Here is a 26,539-nt window from a genome sequence, read left to right on the forward strand (position 1 = left end):
TCAAAATAGTTTATTTAGAAGTTTTCTTCCTCAAAAGCAAGACAGATACTTCTCGTCTCCAAGTGTCCCCAACAACATCTCTCGTACTCTGTGACAACTAAAAATGCGAGACAAATAAAAACATTGGTTCATCACTTGAGAAGAGCTAAGAAGGAAAACAAAATGCTGCAGATTTCTTTTTTAAAAAGCACTACTTTACATCACTGCCAAATAGTTTTTCTATAATCATATAGTTGCGAAAATCTGATGACGGCGGAACATTATTGTACATGGTATGAAAAGTCATCTCAGCCATAGAACACAGAGCTTAGAGTAGGAGCAAGTTATGGGTTACGGTGGGGACCATCGTGAATCAAGTGGTCGGTTGAATACAAATGCTTAGATATTCATGTCTTTGTACAAACAACCTTTTATTTTGACTTAATTGATATCCTGTGTATACAGAACGGATCCAACAGTCAAACCACTCCACGCAAATCAAAAGGAAGAAGAAAGAAAAGAATAATAAAAATAAACAAAAATCAGGACACTGAGAATAAGACGTGAAATTGGAGACGATAAAGGGGGAGGGGGGTGGCCTCGGGGGAGACAGACATACAAGAGAATAGATTTGGTGTATATAAATTCACCGTATTCATCAAACACAACATGAGGAAGATTCTTCCTTTTCACTTAAAGGACCAGAGTGAGTAGCGAATGTCAAAGTTCACCGTTGCTACCATTCTGTTTCAGGACTTTTTTTTTTCTTTTTTTCCCACAATGAACAATGTCATTGCCAGAACCATCCTCTTCTCCCTGATGCCCTTGTACATTCCCCCTTCTAAATAGTGCGGTAAACTGCGCCACCACGTTCAAAATCCCCTACAAGGACAACAGAACTAGGGCAGAAGGGGGCGAACAATGATCTAAAATGGAACACAACCCCATCCTCTCGCCGAGAATGAGAGGAGAAAATGTTTTTGTGTGGCCGCCACTTTTGTTCATGATCCACTTATACAAACAGCCTCTATACACGTGTGGGACAGAGCACATTTTTACACGAGTCCAGTGAGACGGTACATCTCATCACTGAAGGGTCGGGGTGGGGGATTTGTTGGTACGGCTCAACCCCATGACCCTCACTGTTGCCTGGGCAACTGGGATACACAGGCAGGTAGACTGACAAGCCGTGGCTCTTTACTTCGCGGGGATCTTTGCCCTCTTGCGAGCGATGGCGTCTTCGACAGCTTTCAGCTGTTTCAGCAGCTCCTCGCGACGCGACAGTGTGTTGCTGGGTTTGGTTGAGCCAGACGCCGGGCCAGTGGTTGAACCAGAGGCTGGCGCAGGAGGTTTGCCTGATGATGGCACCGTTGGGCCTTTCCCAAGCGCCTTGGGGGATGACGGGGGCATAGGCCGTTTCCTATGGGGGGCAAAATGTATACAGTGTCAGTGTCATGTGTCCATAATGCTTGTCTATAGAGGGTATGCACATGCATAAAGTGAGTGGCAAATCGAGTTTAGTGAGTTTAATGTCATTTAACGTTGTTTAATGCAATCAGATACTTTTCTGTTTGGATGTATGAGCTGTCAAGGCCATGAAGTCGTTTTATTGCCAGTAACTTCCGGGTATGATGATGCCACGTGCATGCCCTCTATGTTTCAATATTGATTTGGCAATACAAGTCTTTTGTACAAACAAAATACAGAACCAAGTAAAAAGAAGAAAAAAAAGAGAGGAAATTCCCAAGAGCACATTACTAAGACCTATGATGACAATGATGAACCAGCTGGGTGGTTGTGGCTAGAGTGTCCGCCCTGACAATGGAAGGTCGGGGTTCAATCCCCGGGCGGAGTCACACCAAAGTCTATAAATACCAAGGACTAGGGATGCACCGAAAGGGAAATTCTTGGCCGAAACCGAATACCGAATATAGGAAACAGTTGGCCGAAAACCGAATACCGAATAGCCGAATACAGCTTTGTTGTAAAGCTACCTGATTATGGCAAAAGACATGATTATGGATTTTCATAATCGATTCATTGGGCGATTATTTAAACGATTAATCGGATTATGGCACCTTTTTTGCAATTACCTTTAAAAAAAAAAGCTTCAAGTTATTGTAGGCATGTTGTAACTAACAATAAAGACAATAAAAATGAATACTCCTTCAAAATTAATATTTTACCCCCTTTTTAATACAATTAGATTTCATTGCCATTCCTTGTACTTGTAATGCTACTGTAATCTGTAATGTTGACTGTGTATAGCTGACTGTCTTTCTTCCCATTTCTATCTCTGGGACCCCAATTTATTTTTATTTCTATTGTAAAAATCAATGTAGATTTTGAGAGTGTATTTGGTTCCATTTTTGCACTCTGTTACAGACCCCCACTTGGTTTACTTCCTAACTATCTATAATTTAGCTGGAACTCCCACTATGAGAACCACCGTCCTACACAGTGTGTGGGCACGCACGCGCACACACACACACACACACACACACACACACACACACACACACACACACACACACACACACACACACACACACACACACACACACACACACACACACACACACACACACACACACACACACACACACACACACACACACACACACACACACACACACACACACACACACACAATAGCATGCTAGCTGATAGGGGAAAACGTTCTTATTTAGCAGCCATATTAGCATGTTCTCTAGGCTCTAGTATCACATATTGCCAAAGTTAAACAGCACTGAACAACTGATCATTGTTAAGCAAAACGTTCACGGACGTTCTGCTTTTGCCCTGCCTGTGCCCACTTCAATGCGCTGCTGAGATTACACACAGGTGGAACGAGGAGCTAACGAGCAAGCTACTGCTAGTGTTCGTCGTAGCCTGCCTGCAAACTCACAGATTCAGACATTGGGGAGCATTTTTTGTCATACGACAAAAGAATAGACAGTGGCGGTGCTCACAAATACCATGTTTTGGGACCTGTTGATGAGCTCGCAGATTTCGCGGAGCGCATCGCAGCCACAGCACAGAGCAACTTGACGCTGTGTGTGTGTGTGTGTGTGTGGGGGGGGAGACTGAAGTTGGGAGAGAGGGAGAGGTAGATGCGGAGCGCTCTGGTTACGTTCAAGACAATCGCGTGTTGTGTTTATACCTACCCGGTGTTTTGACTATACACCGAAAATACATTTTTAGCCATTTTCGGCCGAATATTTTCGGTGGCCGAATTTTCGGTGCATCCCTACCAAGGACTATAAAAATGGGACCCAATGCCTCCCTGCTCAGCTATCTGCATCAAGGCTTGGATTGAGGTTAAAAGTCTCTGTGACAGCTCGAGAGACTGAGTGGGCCACTCCAGGACTTTCACTGTTTTCCTGAAGCCACCCTTGTGTTTTCATGGCATTATGCTTCAGGTCATTGAAAAAAAAATGTTTTCACTCAGGATTGCTCTATATCTTCCTGCATGTCCCTGCATGTATCCTTACTAGTCTGGTCCCTATAGCAGAACAACATTCCCAGGGCATCATGCTGCCACCACTGCGTTCGACTACAGTATAAGGATTTAATTAACGAGGTGATGCTCAGTATCTTGGGATCTGTGCAGAAACCCGTCTTGCAGAAATCGTTGGACCTACAGGCTTGATCTTATGTACGGAGAGCATCAACTGTGAGTACCGTATAAAAATATACAGACACATTGTGCCATTTCTAATTATTATTATTCAATTAGGCACACGAGGACTCAATTATGAGTGTCATAAAAAAACAATCAGATTAAAACACATTATAAATACTGTATTAATATTACTATACTATAATAGTAGCAAGAACAGAGCAGGCAGAACAGGCAACACATTGTGCCCAAACAACACAAAATAGTCACCCAGGGTGCCCAATGTTATTTTTGTCATTTAATACTTTTTATAAAAATCACAAAAGAAAATGTTTATTTATTTTTCAAAGACGTCCACAGACATCTTGGGCACCGCATAGCGGTAATTCCCAGGACGTCTGTGGACGTCTTGGACACAGGAAGTGTTAAGAATTCAAAAAGCTTTGAGGATGAATAGAATTAACCAACTAATAAACTAAAAGTGTGTAGCACAGAACTAAATATTATTCATGGCAGCTTTGGCTTAACGTTTTGGCTGACAAACCAACCAGTGAGGACCAATTAGGGTTTTTTGTAAGGGAAGACTTTTACCATGAAACATGCATAAACAGACAGAGGGGCTTGTCCGACAGTATCTTCAGTGCTTCCACCTATGTGATCAGTTCCTCATTTAGGCCAAAGGTCACCTGTGGTCTAGTAAACTTCCCATTATGACACCCTTGATGTGCTGGCCTGTCTATTGTCCAAACATCTACTTTCACTTCCCCTTTGCGGTGACATTGAAAGATAAACAAACACTCTGGCTTGCCCGACAGCTGAACTTAAAAAAAAGAAAAGTACAGTGGCTTAGTCAGAAGGAGCTTATACCAACCTTTCTCCCTGGGGGGGCATAGGCCGTGGACCTTGACCTCTGGGACGATCCATTCGAGGAGAGAGCGGGGGTCGGCCTGGCATCCTCCTATCGCGGCCTGAAAAACAACAACTGTTTATAGAACAAGCTGCATGGGTAGGAAGTGTAGTGAGTGGAGACTATAGAAGTGAATCATAAAGGTTTAAGTTTAGATATAGATAGATAGATAGATAGATAGATAGATAGATAGATAGATAGATAGATAGATAGATAGATAGATAGATAGATAGATAGATAGATAGATAGATAGATAGATAGATAGATAGATAGATAGATAGATCTGGCAATGTGTGCAAAGTAAATCCAATCCAATCCACTTTATTTATATAGCACATTTCACAACTCGAGGTTCACAGATCTCAAGACCGTTCAGTGATTTAGGCCACGCAATTTTGTTCATTCATCATCCCAGCGTGACTTTGAACTCGGACGTTCGCCAGGCCAAAATTCACGTCAGGTCGGGAGCTGTCGTTGATTTTGTCTGCACCTGTTTTTCTGTCGTAGACAAGCGGAGGAACAGGCATCTACATTTATGTATTCACTCCTAATAGTTATAAAACTAATAAATAAAGTGTTAAAAATATAGGCCTACAAATATTTTGTAATGGCACACATCGACGATATGTAATATGAAATTGGTGGGATATTTCTGTACAAGCAATTAAAAACAATACAATAACATGCTAAACTAGAAAGGTCGCAATTTTTAAAAATTGCAAAGTGTGGTTGCCACAGTCGTTTACATAGGCCCCTCCCACTAATGTTGCTAGCAAATTATAATGTCACATTCGTAAGTAATTCAGAGTTTTTGCACCATACTTTTTTGGAATTTGCAGTGCCCCCTATGGATGAAAATGGAAATGCTTTTGGAACTTGGCTGATTGAACCACCGCGACATGTGATTCAAATTTGGGATGGATTGGACATTCCGTTCGTGATTTATGTCATATTGTAAAATAGGCCTATCTTCGGATGACGATTACGGCCGAACGATACACACTACCAAAATTCTGCAGTTGGTGTTTTAATAGGATAGGTCCGGAGATGATGTGGGCCGATTTTTGTGAGATTTGGACAAAATCTGTAGGAGCAAAAAGTGTGTTTTGAAGAAAATTCTAATTTGGAGGATTTTTTTCCCTGACTAAATTGGGCGTGGCCTATATGGGGAGATGCGTCATGATCCAAGGAATCCATGGAAATTTTTGATTTTACGACTTATGGTTCAAGTGTTATAGGGAAAAACGTAAAGTGGGCTGTTATAGTGCCACCATGAGGCCGACTGATGTAATTCCTTTTCAATTAATTTTCATAATTATTATGAACCTCCCCCCATTGTAAATATGACGCTTATGGTCTCCAAAGGAAAAAATGCTTAAATTGGAGCCTAAATTAGTCTTTGATCTTCCCATTATAAGTGTATGTAGAACTAATTAATTAATATCAATTAAACTATACAACGGATCTCTTAGCAATGAGCAAGCACACGATTCCCGATGAAGCCGGTCAATTTGACATATGGCTTGAGTGCGTGCGGCAAAAACTGTGGGAGGAGTAGTGTGGCAAAGTATCGCTCATTTACAATAGCAATAGTCTGGTTGCCCTGTTAGGGCAACCACACTAATTAGATGCTTAATCAAATCAAATAAAAACATGCAAGTGCATATGTGCGAGATGATTTTGACCGCGGACAGCAGCGGGAGATGACACGCCTATAAATAATCTCTAGGCTGTGACTGTGATGAAATAACATTTTGATTTTGACATGAATGGACACACATGCCTATTTTATTTCCAAGTAACAAAGACATGCATATAGTGTCGCAGTCCTGCCCCCTCGAGAGACCCGGAAAAGAAATCCCAGTTCATTTTCCTCATAGACTTTTCAGAAAATATTTATTTAAAGACGTTTACGCCGCGGACAAAGCCAACTCTTGTCGTGACAAATCATGACAACAAACAAAGAAAATTGGGCCGAACAAATAATTAGAAAGAAGAAAAAACGGCAGGTTACAACCCTTTTTTTGTTGTTTTTCTTCTTTGTAATTATTTGTTTGGTCACATTATATTGTGTGTTTGTCATGACAAGAGTTGGCTTCGTACGACGCTTAGAGGTCTTTAAATAAATATGTTTTGAAATGTCTATGGGAAAAATGCATTGAGATTAGTTTCCTGGGCCTGGCTTCGTCATGAAAGGGGGCGGGACTGCGACGCTCTATAGCCTGCCCATTTGCAACGATATTATAGGCTAAGTTAGGTGCTTAATCGTTCACCTAACAGTCATTCAGATAAAATGCAGGTCCAGATCATCAGACCTACTACAGTAGGCTGAGCTTGAGCGCTTATGCAAGAGCATTTTCGGGAGTCGGAAAGGCAGGCGGCGGTGCCACTGTTTAATCAGCTCTTACAGTTCTCACACAATCACTTTTTTTCAGTAGGCTATTCTACGTGTTGTAAGAATGAAATGGGTTTCATTCATTACTGTACCACAGCTGGTCAAAAGTATTCTCCTTGTCTTCAACACTTTTGTAGTTCGATTTCCACGATTTCACCATTGTAGGCGTGTTTATTAGTATTAGTATACTTTGTTGCGCTCAGCACAACAAACCTTCCTTACTAGTAAACGATCCTTACTAGTCCTATTGCAGAAAAACATCCCCAGGGCATGATGCTGCCACCACCACCACAGTGTTCCACTATAGGTATTGAATTAATGAGGTGATGCTCAGGGTCTTGGGTTTCCAATAAAATTCCATTTAGTTTTGTGTCTAGTTTTAGTCGACTAAATATCATACGATTTTAGTCAACTAAATCTACAGTTGATTTTGTCAATTAAATGTGTAGGATGACTGGCCATATGAATCATAAAATAAAAATGCAATTCATTATTATTATTATATGTCTTACTAACCTCGGTCTGGAGACATCGCCATTCTCTTGCTGAGGGGGGAGCCAGGTCTGTCTTTGTCCGAGGGCATGTACCTCTTCCTGTTACCCCGGTCTGCCTGCTGCTACAATGACACACAGAGACAATGTGTTACCCCTGTATGTCTCCCTGCCGCTACAATGATACACAATCAATCTAAGAAAGATCGCAATCTAGATTCAGACGCCTATGAGATGTCATCTGTAAATTTGAGCAAGGATGGTGCAGCACTAGTTGGCTGTCCAATTCATTTGAGTTACTCTTATGTTTTTGCTACACGAGAGAGACTTTAAGAGAGGTTTAAGTACTTTGATGTTGTCTGTTTAAAGCCACAGTAGTTGGCTCCAGGTGCTACATTTTGAATGTAGTAATTAATGTCCAGCAAATACAGACTAAACACAAATATTTTCATGAAAAAAAATAAGAATTGTGTGAGAATCGTCATCTCATCTCTCTTACTCTAGTGTAGGAAAATGAGCCACATTTGAGCTCCTTGCTGCTACAACGACAGACAAACACAATCAGTGCAAGCAAAACTGGTCTTTATTAGACAATTGGCACAGGAATATTCGATCAGCAGCAGCATCTAAAATACACAGTTACTAACCTCTCATCTGACTGGGCAGTAAACTGTGTATGTAGGCAATATTCAGCTGACAATGTGCTTTTGTGTGTACGTTGGCAATATTCAGCTGACGATGCGAACACATGCAAGTTTCAAGTGTTCAAATTTGCATTCCAAATTGTGCCATCGCATTGGAAACGTGTACGCAAGGTATTGAGCCTTTCAACTACGCTACTCAAGTGTACGGCCTACAAACAAGATGTTGGATGCAAAACAGATCTGAAATCTTGATTGGCAGACAAAGTTTTGGAGGTGGCGTGAAAACGTGATTGGCCGTCACGGCGTCATATTTATTAACATGCGCCAATTTAGGACAAAGCTGTGCTTTATACTTAGTTAGCACTGATGTCTCGCATATAAAATAGCAGATCTACAAGCTCAAAAAGACACTGCGGTTGCGTTGTGAGCATTAGATTTAGCTTAGTGAACTAAATTATGCGTTTAGTTCACCAGTGCCATGAAGAAGAGAGCTTCCTCGGAATAGCATGCCCCTTGGAGTTGAAAATGGCCATTTTCTTGTGCATGTTCAATGCTTATAGTATGTGTGAATTAATACTGTGAATTACAGTAAAGTTGCAATGAGTTTCATCTACCCCTTTACAGATTTCCAGATTCACATTTTATGGATACAATTTACCTACAGTCACAAATTACAAACGGTGTCCTAGCTCTAGTTACCTTGTTGAGGAGGGTGAGTTTGATGTCTTTGTGTGAACCCGAACCGCCATAGGCCCCTGGGGGCCCCATGCTGCCCGGTGGGGGGTGCATGTGGTGGCCTCCCTGGTGGCCTCCCCCCCTGTTGGGGGGCCCTGACCCCTGGCCCCGGGGCATGGGGTTGTGGCCCCCTCTGGGGGGCATGCCGGAGGGGTCCATCTTCCTACGCTCCTCTCTGAAGGGGGGTTCCTCTTTCTTTGGTGGCCTTCCTGTGAGGACAGCAGTCTGATGAACTACAAAGCTATTAATTAAACACTTTCAAAGTACTGTCAAAGTTCTTCAGCGTTTACCCTTTGTAGATATATATTTTTGGAATGAAATGCCCAAAATAGGGACGCCAGGTGGTTAAAGTTGTACTGTACATACAGTACAAATTCCAGACCGACAGCTACGTTCTGGACTGTGTGCCAAGTGCATGTTACGCATCAAGTAAAATAATTCAAATACATTGTATTATAGTGCCGAATCACAGCAAGTTGTCTCATTGAGCACAGAGCACTTTATTATGAGCATTTAAAAATAAAATAAATTATATTTTATTTAAGTCTAAGGAGTCTTCCCTTTTCTGCCACTTTTTCTCTCTAACACAGGGGTTCTCAACCCCCACCCCCCTCCCCACCACCAATACAAACTGACCGCTACAATAACCTTAATAATAGAGAAAATACAGATAGATACTGAAATCAGATATAATCATGGAGGAAATGTATGGATGTACTAACTATGTGTGCCTAAACTCTTAATTTCCATTTTCCAGCCTTTAAGTCGCAAAAACAAAACAAAAAACGTTTTTGTTTTTTTTAAATCATCTTTGGACCCCCCAAAATAATCTGGCGACCCCCTGAGGGGTCACGACCCCCAGGTTGAGAAACCCTGCTCTAACACACACACACACACACACACACACACACACACACACACACACACACACACACACACACACACACACACACACACATACACTCAAGCACTGACCTCTCCCCTTGTCCCTGGACGGGGGCAGCCTATCCCTGGGCGGGCCTCGTTCCTTGCGAGGTTGGCCAGGGTGGCCGGGGTGACCACCAGGGTGACCACCAGGGTGGTTAGGGTGGCCACCAGGGTGGCCAGGTGTAGGTGAGCGGGAGCTGGCCGAGGACACGGGACTGGCCAGGTCAGCGTACATATCGTCCGAGTCGGCGCTCCGCACCGAGCTGCTGCTGGACGAGGCCGAAGACACCGAAGACACGCTGCTGACACTCAGAGACCTGCAGCCAAACCAGAGGACAGTTCATTTAGGATTATTATATCCGGAGCCAATGGGCTCTATGCACACAGGATGACTCTTCCTGCGAAGACCATACGGTGGACTCCATGTTGCTCCCTGGAAGGAAAGAAACATGCACAATGGGCTATATGCAGCCAACACTTCCTCGTTCAGCTTCCTTGGTCTCAATTGCGCATGTTTCTGTCCTTCCAGGGAGCAACATGGAGTCCACCGTACGGTCTTGGCTTCCCGTCCTCTTTTAATAGTCCTTGCTTCCGGGCCCCTTCCCTCCTTCCTTCACAGGTGTTTATGGTGATACTAATTAAAGGGCCACTTCAACCCTTTGGCAACCAGAGCTTAATGACACACACAGTTTGTGTGTGTAATTTTTATATTTTAGTCATGGCGCCATGTTCATGACCAAAAACCTATCATGAAAATGTGGTCTCACTTCCTTCCTGGACTACGAAGTCGAGGCTCCACTAAAGAATTACAGGCATTGTAGTTGCCAGTTTGGGCAACTCGAAAGCAAACTCCACATGTAAATGAGTAATTTATTAGGAACTTTTGTAAATATCAACCATTTATAATTTTAGCTTTTGTGATGCATCGTCAGCACAATAACCTTAACGCTGAGAAAACCTGATAAGTCACAAAGTGACTCGTTTTCTGCCCGTATATACATATAATCGGCCATGCATATATGTAATCACATTCGTGGCTGATGGCTGGCTTACCTGGATTTCCTTGGGTGTTTATCAGCAGAGAAACGGCACAACAGCAACAACATGGAAGAATGCAAGAGAAGGGAGAAGGGTGTTCAAAATCACATCTCACAAATGTAAGAATAATATAGAAGGCTCAGTTCAGTGTTTTCTTTGACATGTGACGTGTCTGGGAATCCATGAGTCTGGGTGAGTCCATCCATCTCTAGCCTCGACGACCTTACAGGCTCAATTTATGTCATTTAGATAGCATTTTTGTAGATCTCTAGTGTATATGCATAGTTTCATTATATAGATATTCCACTGTTCTGAGTTTATGTATGATTCTTGATTACTATTTTTATGTATTTGATGTATTATCATGTTTTGTACTTGCTTATTGTAAATCGCTCTGGATTAAGAGTGTCTGCTAAACGCCTACATTGTAAATTGTAATCCATGCTCATGTCTGTGACTATATGAACACAGATAAGAGTACAAAACTATGGCACTACATCTTTAACCTATTAGCTAAGGACGTCATACACTGACTGTAAGTTCACATGTTTCATCATCTGTTAAAATGTATAAGCACTCATGTGTTCCGTTCAGTGTCTGTTGGCAGTCTGCAAATATATGGAGGAGGCGATGCTTCCTGTACCCGTGATCTGTATCCTGAAACACTTATTTCCCAAGTTTGTGCATCTACTATAGTTTGTGTTCAAGAAGACATGATGTCTGGGGGCACGGTGGCACAGTCGGTAGTGCTGTCGCCTCACAGCTAGAAGGTCCTGGGTTCGATTCCCGCTGGGGACGCTGTAGGCGTGTTATCTCCTCCGCCTCATCAGTGCCCATACCCAAGGTGGGGTTGGCGAAAGGGCCTTTCTGTGTGGAGTTTGCATGTTCTCCCCGTTCTCCCTGTGTCCCCTATGGTAGGTACCCTCACAAAAAACATGCAATAATCCTGGTCTCTAAACTATCTCCCCCTGGCCAGCTGGGGCGCCTGATGGAGGGGAAAAGAACTGGTCGGAATAACGTGTTCCTTCCACGCGCTACGTCCAGCCAGGGAAAATCTATTGAAAAGAAGCAGCTTGGACTCCTCATGCATAGAAGGAAGCATGAGGTCAGTCCCCCCCTCCCAGGTTGGCAGAGGAAGTGTAGCGCCCAGGATTACATTAGATAATTGACACTGGGTGAAAAATTGGGATTAATAAAAAGAAGAATCTTTTGTCTTGTTAAATGTTAACAAGACTGTGTGTGAGAGAGGGCGAGAGAGAGTGGGGGACATGTATTGTATTGGTATTGGGACAACTCTAGCGAGTCAATCGGCAAAACTCTGTTCATGTTTACCTGTCTTTCCTAGAGCCGCTGCGTGAGCGGGAAAGTGAGTTGGACGAGGAACGTGACCTGGATCTGGAACTGGAGCCAGTGAAACTGCTGCCACTGCCACTCACACTGCCACTCACTGTCCGCCTGGGAGAGAGATAGATAATAATAACAATAAGCTTTATTTATATAGCACCTTTCATATAGGGTTGCAGTTCAAACTGCTTCACAGGCAGGACATACATCAGGTGCTTTACAGTTAGGTCCCTAGGTTAACATAGATAGATAGAGAGAGACAGACAGACAGAGACACACGCACGCAAGCACGATTTGTGGGAATCCAGTATGAAAGCATTAATTCTGTCTGATACAATATCACTGCAGTGAGAAGGGAAGGCAGTTCAAGGCACACGCCTCACTGAGACCAGCACATACATGTTACCGTTTCCTGCTTTTAATAACTGCCATAGACATATATAAAGGCTAGATGGCCAAGGTGGCGATCTTGCTGAGGGGCTACACTAGTACAGTATGTTCTACTGTATGGCAGCTCAAACAAAAACAGTCATAACTCGCTCAAATCCTGACAGATTTACAAACGGGTTGGTTTATTACAAACGTTATCAACGTGGCTATGATTCAGGATGCTTATCTGCTTAATGTTATTTTTTATATGAACGTCATATAAAAGCATACAAGTATGCAGACGTCTCTGACGTTTATAACAAACCAAACTGTTTGAAAATCGGTTGAAAATTGAGAACGTTATGGCTTTTTAAAAAGTACATGCGCCATAGAGCAGGGGTTCTCACCGTTTTTGGCCGAGGACCCCCGGAAATGCTTTGGCCATGTCTCGGGACCCCCGCCCCGCCAATGCACAGGGACAATGCACATTAATCAACATGTCAGTTTTCTAATCCATGTAAATGAGCCAGAGTTAGCCATAAGCTAACTTTCATCTGTAGTCCCTGAGCAGGCTCTTAAAAGTGGTAATAATAAGGAACAGTAGTGTTGTGGCTCTGCGAGTCAAACTGGGATTTCCATTGCAATGCAAAGTCATGTAAGTTTGGCTCCTTACTCGAGTAAAAAAATGCTCATAAATTTTAAGTCTGAATTCTTGTTTGGCCTCATTTGTGTACCGTGTACAGATCCTGCTGATTTCCGTAACAAACCTACCTGAAATGAGACGATGGAAAATCTAGCCAAATCTGAACAGAGGCCTCCATGTAATACTAGTCCTGTGTGAATAGGCTTTATGTCATTTATAGCATTATTCACATGGGACTGGTGTCAACTCACTGGGGTTCTCTGGTATGGCCATGTTAACCCATTTAGGCTCGACGTCGATAAAAAAAGGCTTCTAAATCTTTTTTTTTTTTTTCAAACCCATGTTTCTATGTCAGTGGTGCTCAACCTTTTTTATGTCAAGGACCCCCAGAATTATCTCTATTGGGCCACGGACCACCATCTCAAAATATGTAGTTCCAGGGACCCCCCAGAAGTCAATATTTTAGTTAAAAATGTTTGCTCTGAAATATATATTCAAAGATTTGCGGCCCCTTTCTCACGACTTTTCAAAAATAGCAGACCTACAAGCTCGTAGCGGTGGCGCGCTATGAGTTTGTAGATCTGCTATTTTTCAATAGCTACCGGTAAATTATGTGTTTAAAACAGGGGTTCCCGCCCAAAATGGGTTAAGACTACAGACAGACGAGTCCTCTTCCACCCACACATTGTTAACCAAATAGTTTCCCTTCCCTTCCATTCTTTTCTTTGTTTGAACAGACAAAGAAGATTTAATATCAGCTATGAGATATATGACCTCAGATAAGCAAGGGACGTCCTCTTGCAAACTAAAGGTGTTGTGGAAAATATGTTCCGCAGACCGCAGTAGAGGGAAGTAAAAGTGGAAACACTATGGCTGGCTGCCAAAATTCATAGCATACTATGCTAGTTATTTTCAGTGCATGCTATTGTAGGCAAATTTTCCTTAATGGGAAAATGTGCTGTTTTCTTTTGCCTGTTACAGTGAGTCCAAACAGAGGCAGACAATTTAAAGAAAATGCCCAATTAGCTAGAGTAGCAATTACTCTCATAATGCTTTGCAATTCATAATTATGCTAATCCTTCCTTATGATCATTTCCTTAGACGTTAAGCACATTCTTGTGATTGGCACAGTTTAAGATCTATATACCAATTACTGAAAAATAAAACATTATGGAAAATAATGTCAACTGTCTTAATTAAAATGGTTATTGATGATGTCCTCGTGTAGCATGAGTCAGTATCTTGCGACGTCAGGAGTCATATTTTGCCATTTTTACAAATTGCATTTAACTCCCATTTCATTGTATATGGTTATAATGTGGTTATGTTCATGTAGAAAACAGAAGAAGAAATGATTATTATAACTAAAGCTAGCAAAATAATCTAGAATAAAATACAATACAGTAGTACAGTAGTGCATCCCGTGGATGCAGAGGTCATTGTTGTAGTGTGTCCCTTAACTATAAACTGCGTTTTGGTATGCAAAATGCACCCTATTTTAATACTAACTCTTCCCCATGAGTCAAAGTTAGTACTTATTGGCCCTCATTTAGCTGTTTGCTTGTGGTGTGTCTTGCCAGATGTCGGTGTCCGGTGTTTATAATCTATATACCAATTACTGAAAAATAAAACATTATGGAAAATAATGTCAACTCTCTTAAAATGGTATTGATGATGTCCATGAGTCAGTATCTTTTTTCTTTTTTTTTAATATATATTTCTTATCCCACGATTTTGTAACCCATTTTTCACCCCTGTGTCAATCATCTAATGTGATCCTGGGCTCTACACACCCTCCACCAACCTAGTCCCCATATATGGGGGACAAGGGGAGAGCAACGGACTTAACTCATGCTTCCTTCATGCTTGAGTGTCCAAGTTGCTCCTTTACACCCGACAGGGGGGAGTTTCCCTGGTTGGACGTAGCACGTGGAAGGAACACGTTATTCCAACCCGTTCCTTTCCCTTCCATCAGGCGCCCCGGCTGGCCAGGGGGAGGCAGATTAGAGACCATGATTACTGCATGTTTTTGTGAGGGTACCTACCCTGAGTCAGTATCTTTGAACTATATAGTTTATGTTTTTAGGACGTCATACACTGACTGTCAGTTCATATGTTTCATCATCTGTTAAAATGTATAAGCACTCATGTGTTTCAGATTGTGGGAGTGCCCAAGCCAAGAGCTAGGGCCTTGGCAAAATTCCGTTCAGGTGAGGTTCTCCAGGGAGACTCTCTCTGCCCACACAAAGTACATGCCTGGGATACTCCAACCAAACGGTGGCATGCAAACAGACAGGTACAAACTCACAGAACGGCTTTCACATTTCCACCCACTCCTTAGCCCACTCCAAACTTTGTGGTCTATCCCTAACTATGAATCAACAGCACCTACACCACACAACACACACCAGGAAACACAATCGTGCTTCATCACAGCACACAGACACAGGTACAAACTCACAGAACGGCTTTCACATTTCCACCCACTCCAACTTTGTGGTCTATTCCCAACTATGAATCAACAGCACCTACACCACACAACAGGAAAAACAATCGTGCTTCATCACAATGTTTCCAATTCTTCATTAACCATGGAGTGACCACATTTGTGACCATATTTCCCCCATTTTAGCTTCACTGCACTGGCTCCCTGTATGTTTCAGGATCAAGTTTAAGATTTTATTGTGACAAGCTCCTGCTGGAGGTCCCCAAGTCTAAACTGAGACTTGGAGGAGATTGTGAACTTTTCTGTAGCTGCCCCTAAACTTTGGAATGAACTCCCCCTCTCTGTAAAACTGTCCCCCTCTATCCCTATTTTTAAATCACGTCTTAAAACACTTTTGTATTCCCAAGCTTTTACCCCAGAGTGAGATATATATATTTTTTTTATTTAGTTTGTTTTGTTTTTCTCCAACCCTGTTTTTTTATATGCATTATATTTGCATCTCTAGAATATGTTTTTGATGATTTTGTGCACCTTTATTGTTTATGTTATGTAAAGCACTTTGGTCAACTCTGTTGTTTTTAAATGTGCTCTATAAATAAAGTTGGATTGGATTGGATGGAGTTACCTTCCGTGCAACACAAACGTGAAAGCAAAGGGCACATTTATGCTCATGCAAACTCGCAAACAAACACGCCTACAGAAATATACGCCTGTATATTTACACTTGCAAATATTAGTTGGATAAACTAAAGCCTAGTAAATATATTTGTATAATAATGTACGTAAAGAAATAATCTAATAAAGCAGCATGTTTTGTTGATGGTCTGCATCATATAATGTATAGTCTAGCCAAGAATAGATGCAACAAATGCTCAACAAATTTAACCCATTCTGACCGGGCACCCATTTTGGTGTCAGCATCATGTCGTGCTTTAGCTATTTAAAAATAGCAGATCTACAAGCTCATATCGCGCCACAGAGTGGCGCGATACGAGCTTGTAGGTCTGCTATTTTTGTAAAAATCTAAGAACGACTGACATTTTTAGAATCTGATCTCAGGTCAGAATGGGGTTCATCAGACCAGTGTGTGTCCAGTGGAAACCTCGTATGAATCTGATCTCAGGTCAGAATGGGTTAAGAGTGGATGAGCTTTGAAAGTAATCTTCGGGTTCAGCCTCCTACAGTAAATAAATGGTACAGTACAAAGTGGCCACTGTGTAGGGAAGGGACGTGCTCCTACCTCCGAGGAGGGTGCTGCTGCCGTTCTTTACGCCTGCCTTCCCTCGGGTTGGGGGGCTTCCCAGGCTCTCTTGGGGCCGGGGGCCTGCCCCCTCCTCCTCCTCCTCCCCCTCCTCCTCCTGCTGCTGCTCCTCCTCCTCCTGCTGCTCCCACAGGTCCGACGCCAGCGACAGCGCCTCCTTCCCGGATGCCGGCGGGAGGCTTGCCCCCCTCCGGTGTGGGTTTGGGAGGCTTTCCCTGCGGTCCGCCGGGCGGCGGGGGGCTGGGGGCCTTCTTCATGGGGGGTTTGTCCCTGCGAGCGGGGGGCATGGCACCGGGCTTCAGCGGCGGGCTTAAGGGAGGGGGAAGGAGAAGGGTGTTCCGTTTTGGTCGGGCATGCAAGCGTGACAGGCAAGGCATTCAAAATGGTGACTATAGCATCACAGGCATGTGCCCATGCCATGGCACTGTGCAATGTTTGACTGTGTGTGTATTGCTTCGGATGACTGCTTGGGCTGCTTTATCCATCCACACTCGCACGTTCTCGACCCAAAGTCTAAACCTGAAAAGTGTCATCAAAGGAACAATCTTCAGTTCCGCACTCGTGTTTCAGAGCTTTTCATGAGCCGTAGCAACAGTCATTGATAACGGACATGTTTTGTCCCTTTTGGCCTTCGTCAGCGCGCGAAGGCCGGAAAACCTTTGCACATTGACGAAGGTCATGAGGGGCCGAAAGCGCTGTTGTTGGCACATTAAAAGCTTTGATGACACTTTCAGGTTTAGAGTCTGCTACCGTCTTTGATCTAAGTACTATGGGTCGAGTCTATGGACTACTTTATCTACCCGTCACGCCATGCATGACTGGAGCACACGTTACATATATGTGAGAACGTGTAGAAGGACATAATCCAGATTATGGATGAGTATAGATTAGTATAGGAAGGCATAGATTTGGCGTTACCCTTTAGCCGGTGGAGGAGGCAGGTCTGTTTTATTCTTGGCGACTCTCGGTGCTGCAGGACCCGGTGATGGAGAGGTGGAGAATGATCGTGATCTACAAAATCATATATAATATCATATATTAATCATTATTAAATTGACTGGACATGAGTGTGAATGTGGGTACATTTCAGGACACAGAATCAAAACATCAAAGTGTACCTGGAGCGGCTGCCGCTGAAGGAGCTACGCTGAGAGGAGTGGCTGGAGTAAGAGCTGAACGAGGAGGAACGTGAGCGAGAGCGAGAAGAACCGGAACCGGTGTACGATGTGGATCGAGACGAAGACCTGCAAAGCACACGGAAATCATTAAATACATATTTTCTCAACTGCCCGAGTGTCGATCAACAACCAAGTCCCATTGAAGTGTCCGTGAGTTAAGATCAGGACATCATATCTGCTCAATACATAGCGAGTTGCACAACTGTAACAAAATATGAAAGGCTAGCCATTTAAGCCCTATTTTATACTTTCAATGCCGCTATGAGCGTCTAGATCATTTAACTAGATGATTTCAAGGGAAATACAACGAAGGAACGGCCATTTAAGTCATTGTCTCCACCAGGCCGAAGGCATGGGGAGAGTGTATGTTTTGCACTCCGTCCGTCAGTGTGTGCATGCGTGCATGTGTGTCTGTCCGTCCGTCCGTCTGTGTACAGCTAATCTCCGGCACCGTTAACCTGTTCGATGCCAAACTTTGTTTGCACACACACTGTTTTAGCCACCTTGAGGCAGATTTTCACATTTTTTTATCTATAACTGCACCGATCTGCGTAACATGCACACTCCATAGAGGCCAAGGAAAAACCTTTTGACCTGCATTTTTCACATTGCCTTTTATAGCGCCACCAAGAGGCCAACTTTTGTAAAACACATTTTTTGTATTATTACTCCTCCAGATTCTGTCCAAAAATCCTGCAAATCGTTACACAGTATCTCTATAGTCATGTGCTCAAGACGGATATGTCCGATATTTCCTATCCTAATTGGCTAACATTTGCTTTCAAAGTTTTGAACAAATAGCCTCAAATCATAAACGCAGCGTACAATTTAGGTGAAATCTTTCACACACTTTCCTACTAGGCTGAGGAATACATCCCTCTCTTTTCATATTGGCCTGTTATAGTGCCACCAACAGGTGGACTTGCAAAAAATCTTTTAGGAACAAAATGCCTCAAATCATCAAATTGCCATCAAAGGCGTTATTGGCCTATTATAGCGCCACCAGGAGGCCACAACCTGACCTGGCCTGGTGGAGACCTGTGCCCTGAGGGGCACTTTTTCTAGTTTTCTCTATCCAGCAATTCCAGCTGACAGATTTGTCGCACTGGGAGGCAAACTGCAGCCGGAAGTTGGATGGAATGCATTGTAGTAAATGAGAGTCAGGCGGACCAGCTTATGAACAAATACTATTTCTTAACTTTAACGACTTTTGTAAAATAAACAGAAAATAAAAGAGGACATATCAAACCTTGTTTTCTGCTTTCTTGCTTTTCAATGTGCACACTAAATAATTGTATTAAGGTATATAAAGAGCTCTCTCTCTCTCCAATGCGCTGAGACTGTCAAATCACTGACATCACTATCTGTCACATACAGTAATTGTACCACAATGGAAACAAGTCCCCAGGACTTTTTTAGCATTTTTTTTTTTTGCATAAATGTCTTACTGTACCGTCGTTTATATTTCTGAGTAAAAAAAGTAATCAATCAATCACCAATTATTGCGATACTGCCGAGCCAGAAATGATAGCTCGCACTGTTTATACCTAAATAAATTTGCATAGTGTGCACATCAAAAAACAAGTGATCGATTCTTGTATATTTCTCAACTCGATTGACTGACAAAAGGAGGCAATCGTGAAAAGAGTGTTTGTTCATACACCCGTCCACCCGGCTCTCATTGACCGCAATTGCCTCCCATATGCGTCAATATTTGTATATTATACCTTGGTTTATTTGGCCCCAGATTAGAATCATAAATACATCCAACAAGTGCTGTATAAGACACGTTTATTACGAGGACATAAGGGCACAATAGCCCTATAAATCCTTTAGCTACCATTTGTTTAACAAGAACAAACATTTATAAATATATTCATAAGTTGAGTTTCTGCCAGAACATGCATGACCTTTCCATAAGAGCACACGTTTATCATGTCATCTGCCTTTGCAGCTGATTTTATTACACTTTATGAATCTTTTAATTTGGAACAGCACATTACTGGGCCCACTCACTCAAAAGGTCATACTCTTGATCTCGTTTTGTCCCATGGTCTCCCTCTACACAACCTAAATGTAGCAGATTTCCCCCCCTCAGATCACAAAGCCATCCTCTTCCAGTCTCTGTTCCCTGCTCCAACTCCCGTGCCACCTACGTCCTACCGCACCCACTCTTTTAAACCCAACTCTAACTACCTATTCCAACAGGCTTTTCCTGCTATCGCCCCCTCCTCCCCACCTACTGTCCAGCTTTCTGTAAATGTTTTAGTTAATGATTTTAACAGCACCTGTACTCACATCCTTGACTCCATTGCTCAGTTCAAAATCAAGCAAGTAAAGCGTAAGTCAATTACCTAGGAAAATGAACAGACCAGGGACATTAAAAAACTTTGTAGAAAGGCGGAACGTAAATGGAAAAAAGATAAGCTAGTGTCCTCTCACAATAACCTCAGAGAGCTGATGCTTAAATTTCAATCAGCCGTGAAGACTGCCAGAAGTGAGTACTTCTCCAAATTAATTGCCTCCCACTCACATAACTCCCGGATAATGTTTCAAGCCATTCAATCAGTCATTAACCCTCCCGCCAGTCAACCCCTAGAAGCCTCCTCAGAAATGTGTGAAGCGTTCCTCCAACACTTTGTTGCCAAAATAGAGGGAATTAGACAGCAGTTGCCTGTGGTACAGTCGGCCCCTTGTGCCTGTCCAGTGCCACCCTCCCAACTCACCTCTTTCAACCCTATCACTGTAGAAACACTCATTAAAACTGTCACCCACATGAAATCATCATCATGCCCCCTAGATAAGATTCCCACCACTTTTTTGAAGGAGAACCTGCTGACGGTTGCCCCAAACATTATTTCTATTATCAACTGCTCTCTGTCCACTGGCATATTTCCAACTAATTTTAAAAATGCCCTAGTCCAACCTCTTTTAAAAAAAAACGTCATTGGACCCCCTAGTTTTAAGCAATTGTAGGCCCATCTCCAAATTACCGTTTTTATAAAAGATTTTAGAGAAAACTGTGTCCAACCAACTGATTACTTTTATGAATTTTAATTCCACTTTTGAAACATTTCAGTCTGGTTTTAGGGCTTTACATAGCACAGAAACTGCGCTTTTAAAAGTTACCAATGATCTTCTTTTAAACGCAGATTCTGGTGACTGTTCAATTTTATTTCTTTTAGACCTCAGCTGTGCATTTGACACAGTTGACCATGATATTTTAATTGAACGTCTCAGTAACCTGGTCGGCATAAAAGACACTGCACTAGAGTGGTTCCGATCCTATCTAACGGATAGGAGCTTCTCCGTAACAATTGGGGAGGCCTCCTCCTCTCAAACTCCTTTTAAATGTGGCGTGCCACAGGGATCGATCCTGGCTCCTGTGCTATTCACAATTTATATGTTGCCAATTGGCAACATCATTAGGAGTCACGATATAAATTTTGAGTTCTCAAACAGTGTGCCATAAGACAAGTCCAGGGTTACCGTTTGAGTTTGTGACATGCACACGTTATCATTGCATATAAGTTGAACTATACAAATAGTTATTCGTTTAGTAAACCTTTTATTTGTGATTATTATTTGGGAACGAAGAGTGATGGAGGTGTCTTGAGGTTTTGAACTTTTGACTTTGTGTCTTGGGACACAAAAGTGGAAACCAAGTTTGCAACATGGGGCAGGAATGCTTGTTTTACATAGACATTGCACGCTAAACTGGCTTCCACACAAATTCTAAGAAAAGTCCTCAGTAGATAATGACACTGACGGGGAGGCCAGGGTCAAAGTGTGTATGGTGTTGGTGACGAAAGCGTCTGTAAGAAGCATCCTACCTGGAGGAGTTGGACAGGGACACAGAGGATCCAGAGGGTCGGTGTCGCCTCCGGCCTCGCTGGGGGGAACCCACCCCCGGACGTCTCCTCGGGGACTTTGACCTCCGCCACGGGTCCTTCCATTCGTCTGGTCGCCTCATTAGAGGAGTGGTGGCGTCCTTCTTCGGCGGGGGTTCCATTGGCCCCCCTGGCCTGCCGGAGCTGAGGATCAAAGGGGAGGATGATGAAGTTTGGACGATGGAAATGCAGCGTAAAGGCGTAAAGGGAGGGGAATAATGAAGATTAAATGTACCTTTCACCTTTTTGCATTGTGCTTCTGGTCTGTTGTGGTGCATATGAAAGGTGAGCAAGGGCTTACCACTGTGCAATAGCATGTCTAGAGACAAAGACGTAGATAGAACTAGTCTCCTTAGCCCAAAACCTTCCTCTAGTGGTCAATTAACCCTCCCCTATACTTTCAGCTGATCCTGTGGCGGTAAAAGCCTTTTCCACACCTCCTACACATAGCATGTCTTGGCTACCTTCACCCCCAGGTAACTTTCCCTGTGATAACAAAGGTGATCATTTCATAACACCCTCATACAGGTAAAAAGATAACGGTAAAGTGGGAAGGATTATGTTTAAGGATCAAGTATGATTTTTATCTTTTATGAAGATCAGTCACTGAACAGAAAAGCAACATTACAATCTCTTGTGGCAAGGCATTACAATGCCATAGGACACGAGGTGTGTAAGCGGAGGTTTCAGGTGATGCTGGCATTCAAAGCAATCAAAGGTATAGCTTTTAAGTTTTAACCCCCATATCTTGCAAGTATGATCGAACCCTACAAACCCACTCAGATCAGCCAACACAAGGAAGCTGAAAGTACCTTCACTAAAAACGCAGGGACAACGCTCCACACGTCCCAAACTCTTCTCCCTTCTGGCTCCAAAACTATGGAATGCACTTCCCATTACAATGAGAACTGCAGCCTCACTCCCAATCTTCCGCCGTAGTCTTTTTTTATGTATGCGATGTCTAGCCATACTTGCCATGTTCTTGCTTAAGCTTGTAGATTGGCTATTTTCACTACTTCTTTTTTTTTTTTTTATCCCACGATTTTGCACCCATTTTTTCACCCGGTGTCAATTATCTAATGTAATCCTGGGGGCAGAGGAAGTTTCCCCAGTGGCTTCCCCATTCATTTCTCTTCATTGTCAATGGCATTTTTAAAACAAACATTGAACTAAAAACAAACATTAAACCTGTCTATATTATGTAAACTTTAGATGAGGGGAAATAGTGCTGGCATCGGGCCAAATGACCTACTTGAGCTCTGTGCACGTACACTTCTGAAAGAGATGATAGATACTGCACATCTACAGTTACTATCTGGCTGACAGATGCTTGCATCACTGGACACCATATAGAGGACAATGCTGATTGATGTGAAATTCCATTAGGGTAGACGAGTTAATGTTTTGATGGTTGAGAACAGCTTAAAAGTTCACACTGTGTACACTTACTGAGCACACTTCCCAGACACTGCTTTGACATATAGCAAATGTTGTTGCTCTAGTTTTTGAGGGCCTCCTACACACAGCTCTGTGTTTTGAGCTTTGGAATGAGCTGCCTCTGCACATTAAGAGGCAGCTCATTCCAAAGCCCACGCCGTTCAAGTGTTTAAATCACGCCTCAATTCTTTGGCATTCCCAAGCATAGTATGAGTTGTTTTTTTGTTGAAAGTGACTGTGTATGTTGTATGTTTTTAAATGAAGTTGTTTTTTTTGCACGTTTAGGTGCACGTTAAGATATTTAATTTTATATAGATTTGTATTTAACCTTCTTAGTTCAGTTGTGACACAGGTCACAGTCTTCAACAGCTTTACTTAGTGTTGCTGCTGTGTTGTTTTTTTGGCGCACAATGAATTTCACATGCATGTAATTGGTATTACAAAAAAGTAACGCTAGAAGTAGTAGAACCTCGAACCTTGTAAATGGTGCATATGTATAGCGTCTTCATCCAAGGCGCTTTACATAGATTGTGCATTACATTCATTCACACACACATGCATACACCGATGGTGGAGGAAACCATGCAAGGCACCAACCTGCACATCGGGAGAAATTAGGGGTTCAGAGTCCTGCTGAAGGACACTTCAACACTTAACTCTGGGGGAGCCCGGGATCGACCTGGGAACCTTTGGTTGCCATGCGGCCACCCTATCCCTGAGCCACTGCCGTCCTAGACTGGAACTCACCTATGCCTTCTATGGCATAGGCAGCTCCCAGCAGGATCCGCCGAGAGAATATAGACGCAGCTGCGCGACATGAGACTAATTCATTAGAGCAACAGAGAGAGAGAGAGGAGTGTGTGTGTGTGTACATGTGTGTGTCAATTTAACAAAGGTGCAGACGATCAGAAATCAGCAGTGTGATCGACATTTGCGCTACTGTATGTAGGGGTGCAACGGTTCAGTTAGCCCACGGTTCGGTTCGAACCTCGGTATGGGGGCCACGGTTTCGGTTGGGTTTTGGTACAGTAAAATAAAAAAATCACACATGTGTGAAGTGAGTGGTGCAACTCTGTGTGGGGGTTCCCGGGGGTGGGGGGGGGACCCCCAGGAACACGCCCAGGGTGCCGGGCCGGTTCCGAACTGCCGCCCCGTGTCCGAAACGGTTGAGAAAGTATGTTTATACCTGGTGGTCACCATGTTCCCTCTAAAAAAAATTCGGTCTGAGCAAACACTCAAACCTCCTGAGCAGACATCAGCAACTACTGAGCAAACATACGTCACCTTGACACCAACTATCCAAACGTTAGATAATGAGTCACACAGGTGTGATTTTTTTTCCTTTTTTCCCAGATGGATTTTGGTATACGAGTGAATCAATGAATAATAACAAAAGGTTACGCAAGTTAAATTTTTATTTTATATCAAGGTGGTAGGCCTATAGACTAACTGAATATTCCTAAAATTGCTAGCCTATCAGTGGTTCTCAACCTTTTCAGGCTGTGACCCCCCAAAGTAATCATATTTGAACTGGGGACCCCCCACCTAGACAAGCAACAGAATGGTTCAACAGATAAATATTGTGAAAATAGCCAATCTACAAGCTCGTTGTGAACTTGTAGATCGGCTATTTTCACAAGTTTGACCAGTTTTTATAGCATGGTTTGCCGATTACTTTTGATGCAGTAATGGTATTTTTTCTTTTAGAGCCTTTGAGGTATTATAAAAGTCTTAAAAGTCCTTAAATTGTCACTTCACTGTCATCTGGGGTCCTCCCCCCACCCCCAAATCATGTGGGGACCCACAGGTTGAGAACGACTGGTATATGAATACGCAATTGTGCATTACATGGGGGGCATGAGAAAACGTAAAAACTTTATTGGGACACACACACACACGTGTGTGTGTGTGTGTGTCTCTGCACACACACACTAAGACGAGTTTGTTGGTGTGTCTTTGAACTCCTATAGTTTCTCAGATTGTCGAACGTCAGTAGCCCCTTATGGCCCCTACTACGCCAGCTATGAGCTATTATTATATGTAGCTCTACATAGCAGAGGGATTGATTGATTGATTGAAGAAAGCTGTATTAACAGACTGGATAATTACAGAGAGAGGTTCCATATGGGACTAGTCCGCTAGAGATTAACGTTAACTTCCACATGTTGTTTCATTCACAAGTACTGGACTGGAGGCTTGTTGTGCTGTAGTGATAACAACATTAGCTAACCAGCTAATGCGAAGCTAACGTTATTCCCCCTCTCGTTGTTGCACACAGCCATGCTTTTATACACACTTCCATCCGTTCGCCTTTTAAATCTAAATGTCCCATCAACGCACGGGTCCAAGGCGCAACGCAATCAGTGCATAATTGGATTAATCTCATCTTATCGTCCCTGGCATTTTTATTAATAAGCTCTGTTATTAAACCTGCCATTGGTAGTTTCCGTAGCAGAGGGACCAATGGGACTTATGAATCGAGAGCATAAATTCGAGGCTTAGACAAGCAAAGTTTGTCGATAACATCTGTCCAAATATTTGTTGGAGGAAATGTGCAAGGTGTGACGCTTGCAACCTACCAAGAGTGCACAGACGCACATTTTGTTCCACTCCATGTTAATGAATGCAGCCGCTGCTCACTAGCCACGCACAGACCCTCCGCTCCCACAGGTGGCGTTTCCCCCCCCCTCTGGGCCCATTCTCATTCAAATGCATTGTATAATGACCAGACGTCCTGCTATGGCGAGGTTTGGCGAGAACAATTAATGGCGTGAGCGGTGCTTTTGTTGTCGGGTTCCCTGCGTAACTGGATATTCCCTACTGTAAGAAAAACTGCTTTAGAAAACCGTCACTTCCAAATAATGCATTAGTGATTTCCACTTCCTGCTTGGCTACAGCCAGGACAAAGTGGAAAAAGTGAAATTTGTTGTTAAATATTTTCATGTGATAAGGTAATGGTGGATAAGAGTCAACACACGTCAATCAACACACGTCAATGTGTGCAAGGACTCAACGTTGCACAATCTCTTTCTGACACACAGGTAAGCCCTTCCCCTATCCCTCGGAGTGAAAAATTCCAGAGGTGTGATGCAAGCGCAAACATGCAAACGTGTCACAGACTGTGACACGATGCTTGCACGACACCTCTGTAGTAAAAATAGAACCACAACACACACACAAGCGCTATAAATAGCTCTTGTGCTATTAATGGCTCTGAAATATGATGCATATTC

The 26,539-nt window shown here is 43.0% G+C and overlaps 1 protein-coding gene across 1 annotated transcript in view; it reads right to left on the reverse strand.

Annotated features, from left to right (window-relative positions):
- The window catches only part of zc3h18 (zinc finger CCCH-type containing 18), a 49,832-nt gene continuing 23,293 nt past the window's right edge, over positions 1-26,539 (reverse strand). Inside the window, exons 10-19 of the mRNA XM_083763984.1 lie at positions 21,813-22,013; positions 17,920-18,045; positions 17,720-17,812; positions 16,781-17,110; positions 12,071-12,193; positions 9,749-10,017; positions 8,738-8,982; positions 7,420-7,519; positions 4,473-4,569; positions 1-1,399 (exon numbers count right to left, since the gene is read on the reverse strand). Coding sequence (XP_083620110.1) covers positions 1,177-1,399; positions 4,473-4,569; positions 7,420-7,519; positions 8,738-8,982; positions 9,749-10,017; positions 12,071-12,193; positions 16,781-17,110; positions 17,720-17,812; positions 17,920-18,045; positions 21,813-22,013 — 1,807 coding nt within the window. The 3' untranslated portion in view covers positions 1-1,176. The remainder of the gene's footprint in view (positions 1,400-4,472; positions 4,570-7,419; positions 7,520-8,737; positions 8,983-9,748; positions 10,018-12,070; positions 12,194-16,780; positions 17,111-17,719; positions 17,813-17,919; positions 18,046-21,812; positions 22,014-26,539) is intronic.

The sequence above is a fragment of the Protomyctophum parallelum genome (genome assembly GCF_964188405.1).
Source record: "Protomyctophum parallelum genome assembly, chromosome: 4".
NCBI lineage: Eukaryota > Metazoa > Chordata > Actinopteri > Myctophiformes > Myctophidae > Protomyctophum > Protomyctophum parallelum.